We start from the raw sequence: 19,843 nt of genomic DNA, 5'->3' as shown, positions 1-19,843 counted from the left end.
AAGACCAAGTCCCAGTTTCAATATGTAAAAATATCTTTATACAATAGTATTTTACTTTGTTTTTTAAGCTAGTACAATATTTTGAATTTAGATATTGTGTTCAAAAATATAGACTAATAACCATGCATGAACCTTGTTGAAAAGAATAAAATGCACACCATATTTGTTACACATCGGCCAGTGGCAAACTGTAACTAGATCTGACAGAACGCTGACCAGATCTACACCACTGCTTGCAAGACTGCGAAATCACCTTTATTCTGCTCCAAACGTTGACACGTGGTTGAGATGCCATTGTTTGAGGAGTCACATAAGTCACCCAGTGACATAGGTCTCAGGACAGTCAACAAATGCACTTTTCGATCAATACATGGTGCGGCTTGTACCACACCTAAAGGAAGTACAAGAAACAGGGAAGATCTGCTAATGGGGATGAACTTGCTGGAGACCACAGTGGAATAACTGGTTATAAACCAGTTCATTCCTTTAGTATATTTCCTATATAGAATGTCAGGGGTTTTAACAGCAAAAACAATGTTTTTGTCACACATATTTCCTAGTTTAATTAATATATAAAACAAAAGACTTAATTGAATTGCCCAAAGTGGTTCATAATAAATGAAAGAAATAGAAATAAAAGTACTGTGCAAGTAGTGCAAATGAAATCCCTTGTAAAACAAAACAAACAAAAATACATCCAGATAGGACACACTGCAAATAAACAGAGTGTGGGGGCTGCAGACCATGCAACTCAGGAATGGTATGGATGATTAAAGATCTCATTACGTAAAACCCAGTTGCATCATAGAGCAGATGGCAAGAGTGTTTGCACCTCTTGTCAAGACAGAGAAGAGAAAGACGAGGAAAACACTGGGAGAGGACAAGAGGGATTACAGCATTTCTGTACATGAGCAAAGCAGCAGGGAACAGAGATCAACTCAAGAAAGATGAATGCTTATTTATTCAGAAAGTGGCCCATTACTGCAGAGTAAAAAATGCCTGAACACAATAGAACATGGAGGAGAATTCTGGCAATGAGCCTTCAGTTCTTGCAATGCAGGAGATTTGTTATAAAATACATATTGAGTTAATATGCTGAAACGAGAAAGGAATTAATCAGATATATGCCCAGTAATTGTGATCTCTTAACTTTTTCAATTGATGGTTTTAGTTGGTTATGTTAGTTTCCACTTAAGATATCTGGTGTAGAGTCAAAGTGCAAATTCTACTGTTGTGGTCATAATGGACCTTTGGTCTGCCCCAGACACTAATACCAAAGATAAACCATAAGAACTGTTTTCCAAATTTCTTTTACTTGCTGTATCTCTATGGCAATAGTCATAGAGATACTATAACTATTGTATCTCTATGTCTTGAGTTAGAAGGCCTCATTGCTATTGTCTCTAAACGATAAATTGTTAGTCTCACTACTGTCTCCTACACAGTAGGAGTCTTCCCTTTTATTCGTTCTCATGCCCCTTAATCACACATCTCACCTGACACTTTTCTCTACCCATTCTAACCAGATTGAACACACTCCCTCACCGCTTTTCCACACTCTCTGTTGATCTGGACTTTTGACCTTCAGTACTTATGGTCCTCTACCTTCTTTTCTTCTACCAGTCTGCTTGTGTCCCTCTCATTTACATAATTGTATCATGTCTTGCTGCAAGCTGAAGCTTCAATCCTTTTTTTCCACTTATAGTTCCACCTCTTAGTGCTGATCACAATGTCATCTGCAAACATCATAATCCAGATTCCTGTCTAACTTTATATGTCAACCTGTCCATCACAAAAACAAACAAGAAGTGGCCTAGAACCAATGAAGAAGATGATGAAGTTTTACTTTCAGCTTGAACTTCTCAGTCACTCCTACAGCACACCTCACTGCTGTCTCGCAGCCATCATTCATGTGCTGCACCACTCTGATGTACTTCTGTGTCACACTGGACCTTTTTAAGCAATACCACAGCTTTTCTCTCACTGCTCTTTCATACGCTTTCTCTAAAATTAAAGACACCTAAAAGCAAAAACTTGTGTCTGTAGCACTCTTCTACTTTGGCATGGAACCATGCTGCTGCTCACAAACGCTCACTTCTGACATTAGCCTGGCTTCCACTACGACTACGCTATCCTACAGCTTCATTGTAAGACTCATTAGCTTTATTCCTCTGTAATTGCCCCCAATTCAGTCCACCTTCTTGTTCTTGATAATTGGCACCAGAACACTTTTTTCTTCCAGTTCTCAGGCATCTTCTCACTCTTCAAGATGTTGTTCAAAGGTCTACTGCCACCTCTCTTATGAACTTGTATTAAACCTACAGTACATGTTTTGGATTAAAAGTGTAAGTGTCACCACATGTTGGAGGCCCTTTTTAGCATTTTTTAATATCTAGTTACCAATACTTAAACAAGAAAGCAGGTATTTGGTTTGCTTCTAAAAAGAATCTGTTTGCATGTGTGCACTGTTGTTTATTAGGTTGCTTGGACATGCTATGTATTAAAAAAAAACTAAGGAAAGTATTTTTCTGAGTTGAGTTGTTTTGCATAGTTTTGAGGCAAGCGGAAGCTTCAACCACTGAACTCAAGTTGAATATCTTGAGATCAATGAAGTGGCATGGAGGACAGACAGAGCACTATTGTTAAATCTCCAATCAGAAGAAGACTCTGATATTATACATTGTAATATCTAATGACTAATTGTTGTTCTGAATCAGACTCTCACTTTTAGTTTTGTCTGCTATTTTTTCCTACTATTCTCTGCAGCACAAAACACAAAGTTCTGATTTTGAGGATGCAGATGAAATAAGGGAGTAAGAGTATTTGGGGGTAGGAGGTATGTGTAGAGTTAGAAATAAAGAATAAATGAAGCAGGGATTTAGGGAGAGAAAAGAAAGCACACACTGCTGCAAAAGAGAATTGCCTTAAGACAGTAAAGGTGAGGCAAGTAATAAGACTGAGAATAAAAACCTAAATTGAAAGTGGTAAACATTACATAGCTTCACAGTTTTAAGTTTCTCAGATTCAATGGTGTTCTTTCTATTAGGGTTCAGCGTAAATATGTCTTTATATGTCCAGTGCTTTTGCATTAACTTCCTCAGTTTTTATAAATGTCATGAATTATTCATTTGCAAGAGACACAAAGATATGCAAAGGGAAGATTTGTATCAAGAAAACACACAAGAAAAGTTTAATTGATTTCAAACTTAATTTCAGGTGGAATGAAGAAAAAATTTGGCTCCAGGCAGATTTTGTACAACCTTCATTACAGGGGTGGTGGCTGATGTCATGAAGTGAGTTAAAGACTAGGAGGTCCTTCCAACCTCAAACACTTGGAGCTCATCACTAAAGATAAATCGTCAGCAATTATTAAAATGCTTTACTGTCACTGTAAAGCCAATTTTTTTTTCATGGATTGTTTAGGAAGACATAACTATTTACTTGGCACCTAAATTATTTTTAATTGACACTCCTTTTACATTATTGTATTATCTACTGATTCATGTCTTGCTTTCAATCATAAATAACTTTTTTGGCTAAATAAAATAAATAAAAATATTTACAAATCTATTTTGGTTTCTATTTCTGTCAGTGGTATGAATAATGCATCTCACATTTCAAAAAGGGCACCAAGTGGCCATGGGGCAAATAAAAATCAGTCGTGTGAAAATTAATTTATAATAACATATTTAAATAAAAATGTGTGAAGTATGTTAATAGATATAATCTATACAAATGAAAAATATTAATTTCCTCCAGCCCAAGACAGTGCTTAGAGCAACTGTGAGGTTTCTCTAAGCACCTCACAGGGTAAGGTAGGTGCAATTTATTTTGCTGTTGTAGACAGAAAAAAGTAGCAAAACATCATTTCCATGCAGACATTCACTACTGAGGCAAAACTTATGTGTTTGAACAAATAAAAAACATCAGCTGTCCCCGCACTCAGCTGTCACCCAATGTTCACTCGTCTCCCCGTCTGGGGAGCCTTTCAAAATAAAATATTTCCAAAACATTTTACATTTTCATAACTTCAGTTTTCAGTCTTACACTAATGTGAAAATGTTCTGCAGACTTCGAGGATTTTCTGATGTTAAGCTTGTCCTAGTTAGTTTTCCTTAGGAAAACAAAACCAGTCAGATCTTCTTGTGTTTTTTAGGGGTTTGATCGAACAAGTACATGTAAAAACAGCACAATAATATGTCTTGTTCTAACAGCAGACCAAATAATGAGTCCTAGTTGTGTTCTAGGATTCATTATTTGAGTCCTAGTATGATAATGTTGTTCATTAATTCATTGTACTTTGTTTTTTCATTTTATTCCCCATCAATCTGTTGTCCAGTCTGAACTCCTGTTTTTACTCAGGGAGTCCTGTCATCTTGTGTGGTCCAACATTTTCACTCCCATGAGGCCACCAGCAAGAAGATGAATAAAAAAAGAAAACTTGTATTGAATTCAGTGAAGTTCTTCTGAAGACCCTCTGCCCTCTGGACCATCTCTGCAGGACATGGTTAATTAGCTCAACCTGCAGAAGCCACTTCCCACCATCCTTGCTTTCGTCTTCATTTACTCTTTCTTTCCCTCTGTGCCGTCCTGTGCATGCTGCAAGCGGTGGATCGGCGTGCTAATTTGTTTTTTGTTCTTTCGCTGCACTAACCTTGGAGGGGCGACATGACGTTATTAACATCTCCTGCTCCTCCACTGCCACACATTAGATTCTGCTTGACATGGAAAGCACTTAAATCATTTGGATTTAATTCTCTCCTCTCTCCCTTCAGCTTTCCCCCTTTGTGCTCCCCCACAACAACTCTGCCACCCTCACGCTTCTAATTAGATTTTGGGGAAAATGAACTCTGATTAAAAAATACGGCCCTCTCCAACTTGACACCCACACACTGTTTGCTGCACACAAACAGCCACAAACTCAAATACTCTCTGAAAGCTTGTTTCTTAAGATGGCGACAGGGGGTGATGCTGTTTGGTTCTCCTCTTCTTCCTCCTCTTGGCTTTCTTCATCAAGTCCCCTAGTAGTGCAGATCAGATCAACCTGTCAATCAGAATGCCTGCCTGCTTCGATCTGGCTTGGCGATTACGCTCTCTGTCCCACCATGCATTATTAACAAAGATTTTCTCATATCCTGAGAGGAAATTAAAATCTTTGTTGAAATGTGGGTTATATATATCTGTGTGCTGTGTGTGGGGGCGTGTGTGTGTATGTGTGTGGCTTATGGAATGTGTGCTAAGCATTCAGTTTAGCAGCTTCACACCCACGTCATGTTGGTAAAACTGGGTGTATCCAGTGCGACGAAAATGGAACTTGAAGATGAAATGTTACTGAAAGTTTTTAGCTGCAGCTACTGTCAGATGACGTTTGGAATGCATCTGAAACTTTCTAAAGAGGGCGGGATTTGGATTCATAAATGTAAATGGTTTTGGTTTTGATAACGGCAAAAATCTTATAAGTAAATCCATGACACCTGATTCAGCTGGGAATTATGGCTTAAAAGTAATATTACAATAAGCATTTAATTTATTGTGATTTCTGATGTGTATTGTAATTTTAGGCCTGTCACCATAACAGATTTTTCTGGACGGTGTGACAGACTTAAATGATATTTCATGTTTTCTTTGTCTTTACAATAACCCTCAACCTTCCAGAGCCCCTTTTCTCTGGTCATGGTTTTAATCTAGTTCTTCCCCAGTCAGCCCTGGCCAGATTCTTCTCCCTTTGTGTTTTCTCTTCATTTTTTGGAACCTTGTCAGGGGTGATACAAGCCAGACCTAGCTGGTTATTGCAGACAAGTGATTTGATTGGCAGCAGACTTCATTCATTGATTGGCCCAAGGGTTTACGTTAACATCTCAACCACCTTTTTTAAATGATGACGAGACCTTATCGACCCACTGGGTTAGGGTTATTTTGTGCTTCAAAAAAATAACCCAATAGGACCCTGGAAAAGACTACTGTTGTGTTCAAGTTATGATAAAAGAAGTAAGCCTATTGGTGAAACTACTCAAGCCTGAAATAGCATCTCAATGCTAAATATGTAGCACAGCACAGACATCCCTGATGGTAACCCCAGCCTCCACAGTCTAAAGAAGTTCAGTGAATGATCAGTGATTAAACACTTGAATGGGTGTAATAGCACTTTGCACCAATCTGATGGTTGAATAACCTAAGTAATTTAAAAGCAATAAAAATATCTTTGTTGTTGGGCTCACATATCTCCTTAAAAAATAAGAAGCAAAAAGGGTTTTTAATTGAAAATATTGTCTATTTTGACTATCCCACAAGTAATTTTCATTCACATATGTATGTGAAATTATGAAAAACTGCAAACAAGAAAACACATCTATATTTAAACAATAAGTCATTTGCCTTAAATTCACAGCTATAAAAAACAAACTGCTGCTTGTTCTCAGGGAAAGAAACTCCCACGATATGCATTCCCTGTGGAACCAGTATGCTTATTTTAGGTCTCCAAGTTCCAAGTGGCATCACTTAAAAGCCACTGAAGTTTTAGCACCACGTACTGCGTGCTTGAGCTGGATATTAGTCGTAGCTGGGCTTTGTATGCAAACCTAGAGATCCTGCTGAGCGATGATCAAAATGGCAGATGTGCCAGTGCGATTCAGGACGTTGCAGGTTATATTAAGGCTTAGCTGACAAAACATCTGTATCCCTGCAACACTGAGGAACAGAATTCATGAGGATTTAAAAATATACTTGGATCTGGATGTTCTCAACATTATTAGTAGGTGATTGAAGTCAATTTAGCAACTGATTACTTTCATATTTCCTATTTTTGTTTATCTGTAGTCCTTATAAACTCTGACAGAACTTTTTTTAGTCTGCTGATATCTGAAGACTTTTTGGACATTTTTGTTCACAGACACAGAAAGTTCTGACTCCTTTGCAATGTAATAGGATTTGATTCTGGTTAATGAACTTTAATTGGAACTGGTAGTGCTTTGTCCTCTATGGCTTCACTTCCCATTTTTCACCTGTTATAAAAAGCAGCCAAATTACTGAGCTTCTTGAATGCAGTGCACACACTTGGCTGCTGCAACGTTTTGCAATAATTGTATTAAATTAGAGGTTAGTAATGTGTTTCAGTTTTTGCCAAGATCTGCTGGACACAAGCAAAACAGTCTGATAGAAAATAAGTCTAAATGATGGTCTTTTTGACCACCTAATCCTCTGTGTAGATATCAAGTTTGCTTGACTCATGTACTCTCCTGAGATTACCAGAAGTTACTGGTAAAACACAAATTTCCGACCTTTAAACTGGCAAATTATAAAAAAAAAAAAAAAACCAATCCTTTCAATGATGAATAATAGCTTATTTTGCCCCAAACCAAGTCAAGTTGTTAAGGATTAAACTTTTGCCCATTGAGAGTCTCTGTCTGACATTTGTAATATTACACCTTGGACTTGTAACTTTTATGCCATAAGTATAAAGCTCTACACCACAAAATAGAAAAATTAATGGAAAAATGGTTAATTACTCAACCAAAGCTACTTCTTGGTATTAAACTAATAATGGTCAAAATAAACTAATATTTAATTTAGTAAATGTAACCACACCCATTTGAGTTTTGAGCTGACCTTGACTCAATTTATTGAACAAAACCAAACCAAGACTGACCTCAAGCCCTCCATCCCTGATATTTACCCAGAATGCCTTGCGCTGTAGTCCGCTTCATGCTTCCCAGGTCCACTTGTATACACATATGCATTCGAACCAATCAGAGTTCATTTTAACCGAACAGAGACCTGATTTTATCGGCGGACCAGAGTTTGCTTTTTTTGGTTTGCATCAGAGTTGGATTGATTCATTCTCTACCAAACAAACCAGACTTTCTAGGCAAACAGACTGTAGTTGAATTAAAGTGGACTAAACATGGCTGGTGTGAATGCACCCTAATACACAGATTGCTCTGCAACCTGGAGTTGAAAACAAACCCATAACTTTCAGATCGCAAGATGACGAATCTCCCCACTGATCCAAAATCGACATGGTGAAAATCTTTGTGTGTTTTCATATGCTTGAGAATTTTAATCATTTTAGAGGCTGATAATAACCAGTCATTCATATATTAAAACTCTAGACATCATCACCATTGTATACAACACCCTAGATTTTTGACACTGACACAAGTCTCACAGTTATGAGCTGTTGCAGTGTCCTCTGCAGCGTCTCTCTCTTTAAAGACAAACTCTCAATTAACAGCCGCTAACGAGGTCATTAGCAATCCGGTGTCTCAAACTTTCCCAGTGATGAGCAGTGATGCCTTAAATGTTGAGATGACACATTTTCTCTGAAGACTGACTTACACACTTGCAGATCCTGTCATTTCCATATTAATTACGCCTTTGTCATTAAAACATCACAGAGCTGTAAAATACAAATGGGAAAAAATACAAAAAGGAGCAATAATATTGCTGCTTTTTGCCTTTGTACACAAAGGCAAAAATAAGAGAGAAGGGCTTTTACTGAGTCAAATTTAAGATTGTCTAATTTTTTTACATTTAATTCTACAGCCATAAAATTTGATACAAGGTTAGGAAAATATTCTTATGAGTTGAATCTTGAGTCTCGTTCCATGTAAAGTATTTCTCCTGATCTATTATCTCTAAATTTGATGTCAAATATGATGACATGGTGTATGGTCTTCATACACCATTTTTTAAGTTTCAACCACAAACATCAGTGCAGTTATAATGTTGGAACTTGATTTGAATTTTTAGTTAAAAAACCCTGCCTGTTTGGAGTTACAAATGTTCCATTGGACTAGTAGCAAATGGAACATTGACCAACATATTCCATGTGTATTTGCTTGATAATTTTAATGATGGCATTTGACAAAATGTAACAACTATTTCTTGTTTCATAATTGATGACTGTATTATGTTTTTTTCTGATATAAAGCAGTTTGAACCGCCTTGTTGCTGTACAAATAAACTTGACTTGATGTATAGAAACGCCTTTTTCTCCTTCTTGTTGTCTTTTAGCTTGCGATAAATGGACAGTCCTTCCTAGACCAGGACTCCACAGAGATATCAACCGCTTTGGACACTCTGCTGTGGTCAGCAATGGGTGGGTCTCTCGTACTTTCCTGAAGAATGTTGAAAGCAGTGTTCACCTTTGAAGTTTCCTTGACGTCTCCTCTGGATGTCCTCATAGCTTCTTCAGTACCCTTTAAGAGTCTGTGGTTTTTCTTGTTTTGCGGCTTCATCCCTGTTAGTGCATGTTATATTGAGCTGCATCTCCTCCCGCTCTTTACATCCTGTGAAGCTCTTTGTTTAGAAGCGCCTCTATATGGAGATACAGTTCCTGCTTCACAGTTTCTCTACAGAAATTCAGGGTTTGGTTGGTTTTAGCTCTCAACATCGACTCATGACATCATTACATTGTGTGGCTGCTTCCTTTGTCGCTGAACATACAGCCTTGGTGCTGATCAATTTTATTTTGAATTCAAATTGCAACCCTTCAAGAATTCAAAGGTTCAACTGGTTCATTCTTAGGGTAGGGCTGCCTGTAAATGTCAGCTCTAAATAAAAACTAGATGTCTGCTTCAAGAAATCCATCAGAATATGAGGGGATGTTCTTTCTTCCATTTGAAATGGTGACCTGATCCTTTAACAACATTCACTCTTCAAAGAGTCAACTATGACCACAAAAATGTCAGCTTTCAACTTCAGAAGGCCGGCTTCAAACCATAAAGTCCTTTTGATTTCTAAAGGTCCTTTCTGCTGCCTTTCAATGTTTTCTACCTGTGTTCATCTGTGCCTGTTTAAGATTGGCTGCGTTTCCTCCTTCTCACACAAATCTCTCCTAAACTCTGTTATTATCTGGGTTTTCCAGCTCCATGTACGTCTTTGGAGGCTTTTCGGGTCTGCTTCTGAATGACGTGCTGGCCTATAACCCTCCATCCTGCCAAGCCTTCTCGTCCCCAACTCTGTGTTTGGCGGCTGGGCCGGGAGTTCGCTGCCTCTGGGTGAAAAGCAGATGTCTCCCATGGGAGTCCAAACAGCACGATCACATCGTCCCGGCTTCTTTCTGCCCTGCACAACCCGGTAGGTCCACTCTGTTTACCGTTTCTATTCATCTATGTCTTCCCAAAACTATAAAACCCTTTTGTCTAAGACAAGCTTCACTCCCAGTAGGCTGATTGTTTCATGATGACTATAATTATTCTGAAAGCCTTTGATTTTCAAATTTGTTTGCATATTGTAATTATGAGAACAGAGGTTATCAATGCTCCAATCTGCTCGTTTTAAACTAATTAGGATAATCCTGAACCAGATGTAGTTAAAGCATTGCTTCTTTGTGTTCTACTTCATCCATCGTATTGCAGGTTTAAATGAAAAGTATTTTGAAAATTATATCATAAAATAGAGCTCAGATCCAGAACAACTGAATAAAAATGATAAACAATATGACAAATGCCCATCCCTAAAACATATCAGTTGAATTTTCAGATTAAAAGTGTCCTGAGGTAAGTCAAACATCATTTGTGCAGACACCATAGAATAGCACAAGGAAGTAGCTAAAAGTTGCATCAATTCTATAAGGGAGTTTGTCTCTTGGCCTTCATTACAATAACAGGCACATACGTAACAGTGTGACAGGTTTTAGTTTTTAGCAGTTTTATCGTAGGATGTTTACTCTTTATAAAAAGTGATGGCTTAAAGGGCCCATAAGTGAGGAAATAACCATCCATAACCTGCTTTTTTGATTGACATTTCCATAAAAACCAACTGATCTTCCAGTCAGAAGGCTAACCAAAGTGGTGTTCTACTCTGGTTAGGCCTGTCGCGATAAACGATAAATCAATTAATCGTACGATAAATTAAAACTATCGACGTCATTTTAATTATCGGCATTATCGTCTCTTCCGACCTTTTTCTCTTTCTGTTGATGACACTGAATGAAAAAAGGCTCAACTCCGGTGCTCTCCACTGACTCCTCCCTTCCTCATTTCCTCAGTGTAAAGCCCAGCGCACACGACACGATCTTAGAGCTGTCGGCCCATTTTCAAAACCTGACAGACCACACATTAGCCGACAGCAATCCTAGGTATAACGGTTCGATCGGGTTCGGTCTGGCCGCGTGGTGTCCAACAATGGGCACAAAATAATGGCTACAAGTTCAGTGAACTAATTTTAAAACCAGGCATTAATCAATCCTTTACTACAATCTACCTGCAATGCATGTGGCTAGTGTCAGCATACAGTCCTGACTGAATGAAAATCATTATAACCTACAGTATTTACGTCACGTTAACGAAGAACAGCTGAAAAGTTACCGGGTTTATCAACTGCAGTAGCAATTTCGCTCCAACTCCTCCTCTTGTCATTTCTATATTCTTTGCATGTTGAATAAACATTAATGTTGTTTCCACATATCATCTCCAATGTCTGCTGGCTGTTTGGGATTCCCCTCCGTAATTTCCCCTCAGAAAACACTGAGGAGAATCCGCGCTTTCTGATTGGCTGCCTGTCACATTCAACAGGCTGCCTTAAGATCCCAGTCGGGGAAAACCCCTGATTTGGATCAGAGTGGCAAGATGATCTACCATAACACACCACACAATCCTAGAAAGATCAACGTCCTAAGATTGTTGTAAGGGGAAAAATAGGAGCAAAAATCATGTAGTGTGAACTATTCCATCAGGTAGTCGATGTGCCCATCTTCTCTATTTAAATCTAATTATTACTGAAGGGCAACATAATATACAGACTTTGTAATCTGCACTCTTTTGGTTGTATGCAGTATTTATTTCCAATTTGGCTTTATGTTGTTTAGTTTTTATTCAAGTACATTTTTTATTAATAGAGACTGAGAATCCATTTTATTTTTGTTTTTGGTTGTTTTGTTTATTTTGTTTATCATTTCCAGTGTTAAATATTCTTTTGAAAATATAGTGTATCTATCTTTGGCAGGAAATCGCATGCATTATTACGTCATTTCCATTAAATCAGTGTAAAAAGGTCTTCAAACAATATTATCGTTTATCGCAATAATTTTTGAGACAATTAATCGCTCAGCAAAATTTGCTATCGTGACAGGCCTAACTCTGGTAAAACGTTACTATATTCTGACGACCCTTTGTTGCTCTTCTTGCAGACAGCACAGACGAACAGTGCATTCGCTTCTCAGACTGCGCCAGCTGCACAGCCAACACCTGGGGCTGCCAGTGGTGTGAGGACAGGAAGTGCATCTCCGCCTCGAGCAATTGCACCGTGGTCAGTTCACACAGGTTATCGGTTAAAAGTTTTAAAAACAGTACATCCTGCTATACTTTCTGATAGTTGTGCTGGAAGAAATATGAGAAAATAATAGAAGTTAAAAATGCCTTAAAACAGATGAATGATACCACTGTTAAATGATTTTGTGTTCATCTTAGCATTTCACTCATTCGTTCTGTTTCTCTGGTTTTAATCTGAACAATTCTTTGTCTGTCTTTCTGTGTGTGCCTCTGTTGTTTTTCTCTCTATGTGTTTGCTTGGCTGCATCTGAATATGAAACCATGAATGTTTCTGATTTTGTATAGCTGACTTTGGAACTGGCCCAGCAGCACGGCGGCGCTCTCTCTCTGTCTCCACCTCCATCCATGTTGTCTGAACATCAGCTCAGCTTGTGGAAGCATGGCGCGCAAAGGAGGGGACATGTGTGTATTATTTTACAATATAGAGAATATTTATTTTTCTGTTCAGCTGCAACCTGTTTTACATCATTTGAGTTTATATGGAGATTAGTGGCGTTCCATTTTCTGGAAACACTGATTTAATATAAAGAATGAATATTGTAATTTAGTCATGAATGGTATTTAAATGGAAAACATTTTAGTAAACAAACAAAAAATATTTATAGCTGAAATCTGCCAAAATTAAGACTGGCAATACAGAAATAAAAAGTCTATTTAAATCAACAAATGAAATTGCTACTTTACTTAGCTCAAATAATATTATTGGTATGACATTGAAACACACAGGGCAGTGTGCCTCAATGACTACTGTTAGCGGTAGTGCTAACACAATGCCAACGTGAAAGAACATCATCAGCGACCTTAGATAGGCAGTCACTGATGCTCATCCATTTGGACAAAGTTATAAACTCATTTACAACAATTTTATGGTTCATCATAAGTGGAAAACATTTAAGACATGATATTTGTCATGAGTTGGATTCCCCCAGCAAAGTCATGCAAAGGACAGAGCATGCAGTCCTCAAAAACAAGAGCTACATCCCCGACCAAAGTTTTTCTGCTTGCTGTTTAGTCATGAAGTACAATTGGTTTTTTCACATAGTGCTGTTCAATCTGTCAACGATTTTGTCCCCTTAAGCTTAGATTTCAATCATTTTAGAGCCGGGTAAAGACCAGATGATACTTACATTTACAATAAGTATATATGTTACGTTTGCTAACTTTAGTTTGAATAAAAATAATTTCCCTTGTGTTTGCTGAAGCTTTTTATTTTACTCTCTGAACTGAAACAGCCCCATCTTCCAGAATGAATTCTTCAATAAAAACTTCATCTCAGAATAAAATGCTCATATTGATTTCATTTTTCATTCTGCATGCTCTGTTTGACTTCTCATTCACCACGCCCATCACTCTTTAGTCATTTTTCAGTGCGTCGCGGCGCGCTGTATTGATTTCTCTGGGTTTATTGTATTTACTTGAAAATAAAAAACTTGGAAGTGAACTAATATTGTTTCCTCATTCTCTCTCTCTGTTTTTGTGAGAAGTCAGTGAGAGACTCGTCCAGGTGCAAGCGACGGGAGGAGCAGGAGTGTTTCCGACTGGCCAACTGCCGGAGCTGCTCCCTGAACAGTAACTGTCAGTGGGAGGTGCAGCAGCAGGAGTGCCAGGTGCTGCCCGGTGAGGACACACACTCATCAAAACACTTTATTAATGATTAAAAATTCATGTGGTTTGTGCTTTAATGTAGAATCTTGGAAAAGAACAAAGAAAAAAAAACACTTTACACATTGATATTTCCCCCCTTGAATCAACCTATTTATCATAAATTCTTAATGTCTTGTTTTGCATTAGTTTATTCATAAAGCACCAATTCACAACAAAAATCATTCCAGTTCAATCACACATACGTTCCAGTTGATCCTAGTTGTCAAACAGTACAGTAGGCACTGTTTGACACTGTTTGAATCTACTTTGAATTTATTCAAAGTAGATTAAAAGTTTCTATTTCAGGAAAACCAGCAGATTGCATTGAGTTACTGACTTGCAGCATTCAATCCATCCCTAATATCATATTATTGCTTGCTAAGATAGAAATAACATTTTTATATTAAAGCCAACATGGAAAGTCCTTACAAAACTTATAAATAAACTCACAACCTCAAATAAAGAAGAATAAAATCAAAAGTATCCAAATCAAATTCACCTGTGAATTGATCTTAATATATTCAATTCTTAGAATATCTCGTACCGCCACCTACTGGTAAATTTTTTTGATGTGCTCATTTGGCTTCTTGTTGGTCTGATAAGTGCTGTAGACTTACATCCACCCTAGTTTTAGCTCCATTCGCCAAGATATTACCATTTAACAAAACTAACTTTTTCTGTCACACGTCTCGGCAACATAAAGCAATATTTTTGACGAGAAAAGTTTAATATAATGATTTTAATAGTGAGGATGTTTTAGGACACTGCTAACTACTGTTTCCTGTCACTGAAATCTGTGACTACACACTCTGGGATTAAAAACCCCCAAAACAAAACAAAAAAAAACATGTAATTCATATCCCACATCAGTAGGTGGCACCAATGTCAACATTAGCCTCAAATTTTTAAAAAACAAGTTCTTGAGCATGGCTATCGCAGTGTTAGGCTAAAGATTGCCTCAGAATAATAGTAGCCAGTGTACTCTTTGATACTCTTTACCTTCTGCTCTGAGTCATTACATTTTTTAATGTACATAGAAAAAGAGAGAAAAAATGCGTTTTTCTCCAAAAAGCAAGCCCCTTGGAGCATGTGAAGGATTTTGCTGCAACAGTCAAACAACGTCCCTGTTTCTATGTGAAGCTACATTGGTTGAGGCTCTCAGTCCGCCAGGCCAGCTGTGACTCACCAGTCTGTTCTGTCTCTGCCAAGATGATATATACACTTGTTCAGCTTCACTGAATATAGAAAGTTCCTGTGCTTTCCAGGTCTTACAATTGTTTTAAAAAGTTGTGATGGACCCTCAGTTGGTGGGTTGATGCAGTGTACATCTGACTAACTTGTTAGCTTCTACCACCTTTGAAGATTCTCCAACAATCTCACTGTGACAACTTTTCCTTTTGCTACAGGATTGGAACTATTGTCTTTGGAGTTTGGAGGAGATGTAATCTAGCCAGATGCAAATATTTTTTAGATTCTTATTGAAGGTCCAAGGGTATTCCAGGTTTTGGTACTATGGTCTGTTAACATTTCCCATATGCTTTATATGTTTAAGAGACCAGTAGGCAGAAGTCAGCATCCATTATTTGTGATGGTGTTAACGTTTTTGTTCCTTCAGCTTCTTATCATTAGACTGCTTAACTTTGTTGTTTTGTTGTGTATGTAGAGTAGATAGTCTTTTCTGCCCCAGTGAGTGTGGAACAGCCTCTGTACACCCATGACTAACCACCTGTCGTATCTCTGGAATCTGCATTTGTAACCAGAACTTATAGCATCATTTAGTATGGAACCTTTTGATGGGTCATTGACTTCACAAATTAAATGAAAATGTATTTGTGTGTAAAACCATTAGTGCGACGCTCTGACATCTCTTGTAATTCCACCTGGAGATGTATTTGGTTGTAAGACTGGTAATGTTTAGGGGAGAAGGGAGTAGTGCCGCCATCTTGGCAGCTCTGGCCTTTTCTTCAGACACACTGTTGTGAAAGATTATTCTAAATGATCTGATGTGTTTATTTTTGTTTTTTTCACAACTATAACCCAGTCTATCTAAATTCTTTATTTTTGTGCTATTATTTTTTTTCCTCCAGTCATCCATATTTCTCCTTCTGTTCCTGTCAGATATTGCCCTTTTACTGTTATCTTTATAAATACTGAAGAATGCAGGTATTTTCTTCTCTGTTGGTTCGAAGGTTGGTGATGGAAACCATTACAGGTCTTAATGCAATTAGTCATTGAGACCAAAATAAACAACTAAAGAATGTTTTCCTTCTATAGTGACCTGTATGAGAATAATGAAGTTTGTGTGTTTCATAAATTAATCCATTTGCTACTGAGAAAATGTAGCATACCTGTGGATTAAGAAAATAGAATCTAATAAAATTTTCACTATTTCGCTTATTCCAGAAATCGAAAGTTTATGTAAGTGTAATGAATTTATTTTATAATTTCATTACACTTAAAGTGAAATATTTCAAGTCTATTTTTCTTGTAATTTTTGTGATTTTTGGCCTACAGGTATTGAAAACACTGGTACAGTAATTCATGCAAGAGGAAATAGTGCATGACCTATTGCATAAGAATAAACATATCTTTAAAAAGCTTGACATGAAAAAATCATTTCTAATTGATTATATGTAATATGAAAATTGAGACACCAAATTCTGACAACAAATAAAAGTTTGAAATATTTTACTCTGTGTAATATGAGTTTCAGTTTTTGAAATAAGTGACAAAAAGTATGAAACCTTTTACAATATTCAAAAGTTTTGAGATGTAGCCCACTTGGAAATTGTTCTTCGCTAATTTGCTTGTTTGCTTGTTTTGTCTTAATACCTAAATATGTAATCAGACTTTTTAAAATAGGCCTATAATTGTTTTAATACTGTTTTTCAAGTAAAATCATTTTAATGTAATTTTAATTTTTACCATTACTGTGGAATGGGGTTTAACTAAATGTGGCTTTGGAAATTACACAGGAAATTACACAGCATTCTGTGGCATGATGAACTACCAAATGTTACTGTTAAGGTTTTTATATTACAGTAAATCAAATGCTATGTCATACTGATATGATGTAGAAATTTCACAAATGTGTGAAAAAGTGACGTTTGCTAGCTGTTTGTATGGCAGCATGCTAAGGATTAGCATATGTGCACGCTTACCCTCAGAAGGTTGTCATGTAAACAGCCCTTATTTTTTCTTTCAACTATTTTATATCTTTTTCAAACACTTTGTACCTTATGCTCAGGCTGGGATTTGTGAGATTTGTGTTGTTTGAAGATTAAATGACCTAACCAAATCCAAGTGATTTGGTCAGGGGTTAGACAGCCATTTTTCTCATATATGAATTCTAACATGTAGAGAGCAAAAGCAGTAGAGCTGTGTTTGTTTGTGTGCCTAGGGCAGCTTTGTGGGGATGGCTGGTACCACGTCGGGGACGTCTGCCTGAGGATCAACTCCAGCAGAGAGAGCTACGATAACGCACAGCACTACTGCAAAAACCTGGGAGGAAATATAGCCTCTCTGCTCACAGACAACCAAGTTGGTTTTGTTCTGGAGGAGCTACACAAGTATGAGCTCGAAAATCAGGTGGGTGCCTGTTTTAAATCCACCAAATAATGCACCAGGACCTGGCCATTATTTTTACTAGTGCTGTCTGTTGCAAATCCATTTTATTTGTGAGCATTAATTGTTGAGACCGGATTTCATCTCAGGAAACACTTTGTTTACTTCTAAATAGAATGTATTTGACAAATATTTTTGTCTGAAAAGATGAAGTAAATTAGAACTTTATTTGTTTTTGTCCTTCGTCTTCATGTTTACCTTTTCTTAAACATATTAGAAAAGATATAAATATTTCTTTGAGATCTACTCTTCCTCAAATAACATATTCAAAGACGTCTTTTGAAATGAAATGTCTCCCTTTTGAAAGCTTGAAACCTTTCGGCGTGGGAATAAAGGTTGGTGTATACAAAGTCAGTGAGAGAAACAATTATTAATCATTTTAGTTCATTGTTGAAATGAAAGTGTTTGATTACTGTGAACAGATCTCATGTGTACCTTGGCGTTTATTCTTTAAAACATTGCAGACCCAGTTTGATTCATTGCTAACAGCTACACCGCCTGTTACGCTAACATCATAAATTTGTAATGTTTTATAATTAGATGCCAAGGAATGTTTAGTCCAGAGATTATATAAACACTTATTTCAAATGATCATGTAGCAGGAACCGATAAATAATAAACCAGTCTGGGTGGATTATTTTTCTGTCTTGCATAATTCAGCATTACTGACTTCACATGATGAATCAAAGATCATGTTAAAGTCTTTAAATGTTTAAGCTAGTGCCACACAGCTCCTCTGGATTCTCAGTTCTGAGAAAAGGAGAGGTACTTTTTTTTTCAGTTTCATATTTCTGTCTTTTACTTCCCTGAGGAGTTAAACAATGTTTCTTTTTTTTTTTTTTTCATCTCAGCCCATCACAAAGCACAGATAAAGTTAATTTGTGTCAGCAAATCCAGATGTGTGGAAAACATCTGGCAGCTTGGAAGGGAATGTTTAACATGCTTTCCTTCTGTAATGCTTATGTAGATGTAAATTAAGAAGATCTGGGACTTGTTTTACCTCACACAGTGCTTCTGATTTCAGCAACATCTTTAACAACTGAAGATAAAATTGTTTCAACTCTAGATAGTTTACGTTTGATTTCAAGCTTACAGCAGGGCTGCAGTTTCACTTTTTTCCTCTGAACTACAAGTGTTTTATTATAAGTTACAGTTGTGGGAAAATATTTCCTAATCATTACTGGCCATTATCAACAAATCACACTTGTTTTCTCACAATAAAGTGTTCACAAATTTAATTCATTTAGCTGAAGTAAATAGCAGACTCGCTAAACATCTGGAATCAGTTTTTGCTTTTGTAATGCCTCCTTATGAAGACATTGCAAACTTATTTTAATAATTAGTGTTAAGTCTGGCTTAAGGCACTTTCCCACCAGACTGCCTCTAAATGGTTCGGTCCGGTTCGCCTCAGCCAGATTCATTTTCCGTTAGCAGATCCAGCGCAACTCAGCCTGGCTGTTCTCAGATTTTTGTACCTACTTCAGCGGTAATACTAACAGCACCGATCGAGATACAGCACAGAAACCATCTGTTTAACAGCTGACCACATCCATTGATTGGCTTGTGATTTACATCACTGACAACTCCGAACAACAGTATTAGCTGTGGACCGTCTGCTATCAGGGAGCTGATATGGAGGAGCAGTGAGAGTTTAACCACTAGTAGTGCCAGGAACACATGCGATAAGTTTTGCTGCAGAATGACCGTGATTTAGTTGCTCTGAAGTACTGACTGTAATAAAGAAGAGAAAAACTGGTCAGCTGGTCAGCTTTCTGACAGAGCTGCAGTTTAGCGTTGACATTGTGAAACACCGGAACTACAGTACATAATATTAGCGTGTGATGTGAATTTTATTTTCCTTTTGAATTAAAAAAAACAAGTTCATGCTTGGCTAGTGGTTTACATCTTTTGACTGCATTGCCTAAATCCAAAGGTTTGCATATTTAAAAAAAAAAAAAGTGCCACAATATAATTTTATTTATACATATAGAGAAAACTGATCAGAGTCTTTATCATTATAATTTATTTCGTACAGAAATAAATTTCTGTAAGATAAAATAAAACGTGGGGTTTTTTGAGTCCATCAGAACCAGAAGCTTGAGGTTCTCCATTGCTGAATATTGCTCAGCAATGGAGAACAAACATCATTGGAGAGTTGACCATAGCTGCTGCTGCTCATGTCCCGCCTACCATAGTGAGGAACAGAGCGTATAATGGAAAAGCTCACTGCCTGGGTTACAACCGAACGTTAACAAGTTAGTGTGTGACTTGCCAGTTGAAAAGAGTCTTAAGATGGAACCACA

The 19,843-nt window shown here is 37.3% G+C and overlaps 1 protein-coding gene across 5 annotated transcripts in view; it reads left to right on the top strand.

Moving 5' to 3' along the window:
• The window catches only part of LOC114137745 (attractin-like protein 1), a 324,777-nt gene that overhangs the window by 64,378 nt on the left and 240,556 nt on the right, over positions 1–19,843 (top strand). For 3 of the 5 annotated variants that reach the window (XR_003594084.1, XM_028006549.1, XM_028006551.1), the window contains exons 11-16: positions 9,013–9,097; positions 9,866–10,077; positions 12,131–12,249; positions 12,558–12,674; positions 13,757–13,889; positions 17,317–17,504. Coding sequence is in view for 3 of the 5 variants with exons in the window: in XM_028006549.1 (XP_027862350.1) it covers positions 9,013–9,097; positions 9,866–10,077; positions 12,131–12,249; positions 12,558–12,674; positions 13,757–13,889; positions 17,317–17,504 (854 nt within the window). In the remaining 2 variants the exon portion in view is untranslated. The remainder of the gene's footprint in view (positions 1–9,012; positions 9,098–9,865; positions 10,078–12,130; positions 12,250–12,557; positions 12,675–13,756; positions 13,890–17,316; positions 17,505–19,843) is intronic. The other 2 variants (XR_003594085.1, XM_028006550.1) reach the window with 2 other exon arrangements.

The sequence above is a fragment of the Xiphophorus couchianus genome, chromosome 22 (genome assembly GCF_001444195.1).
Source record: "Xiphophorus couchianus chromosome 22, X_couchianus-1.0, whole genome shotgun sequence".
In the NCBI taxonomy this organism is placed as follows: Eukaryota; Metazoa; Chordata; class Actinopteri; order Cyprinodontiformes; family Poeciliidae; genus Xiphophorus; species Xiphophorus couchianus.
This window is presented reverse-complemented; position numbering and strand designations above follow the sequence as displayed.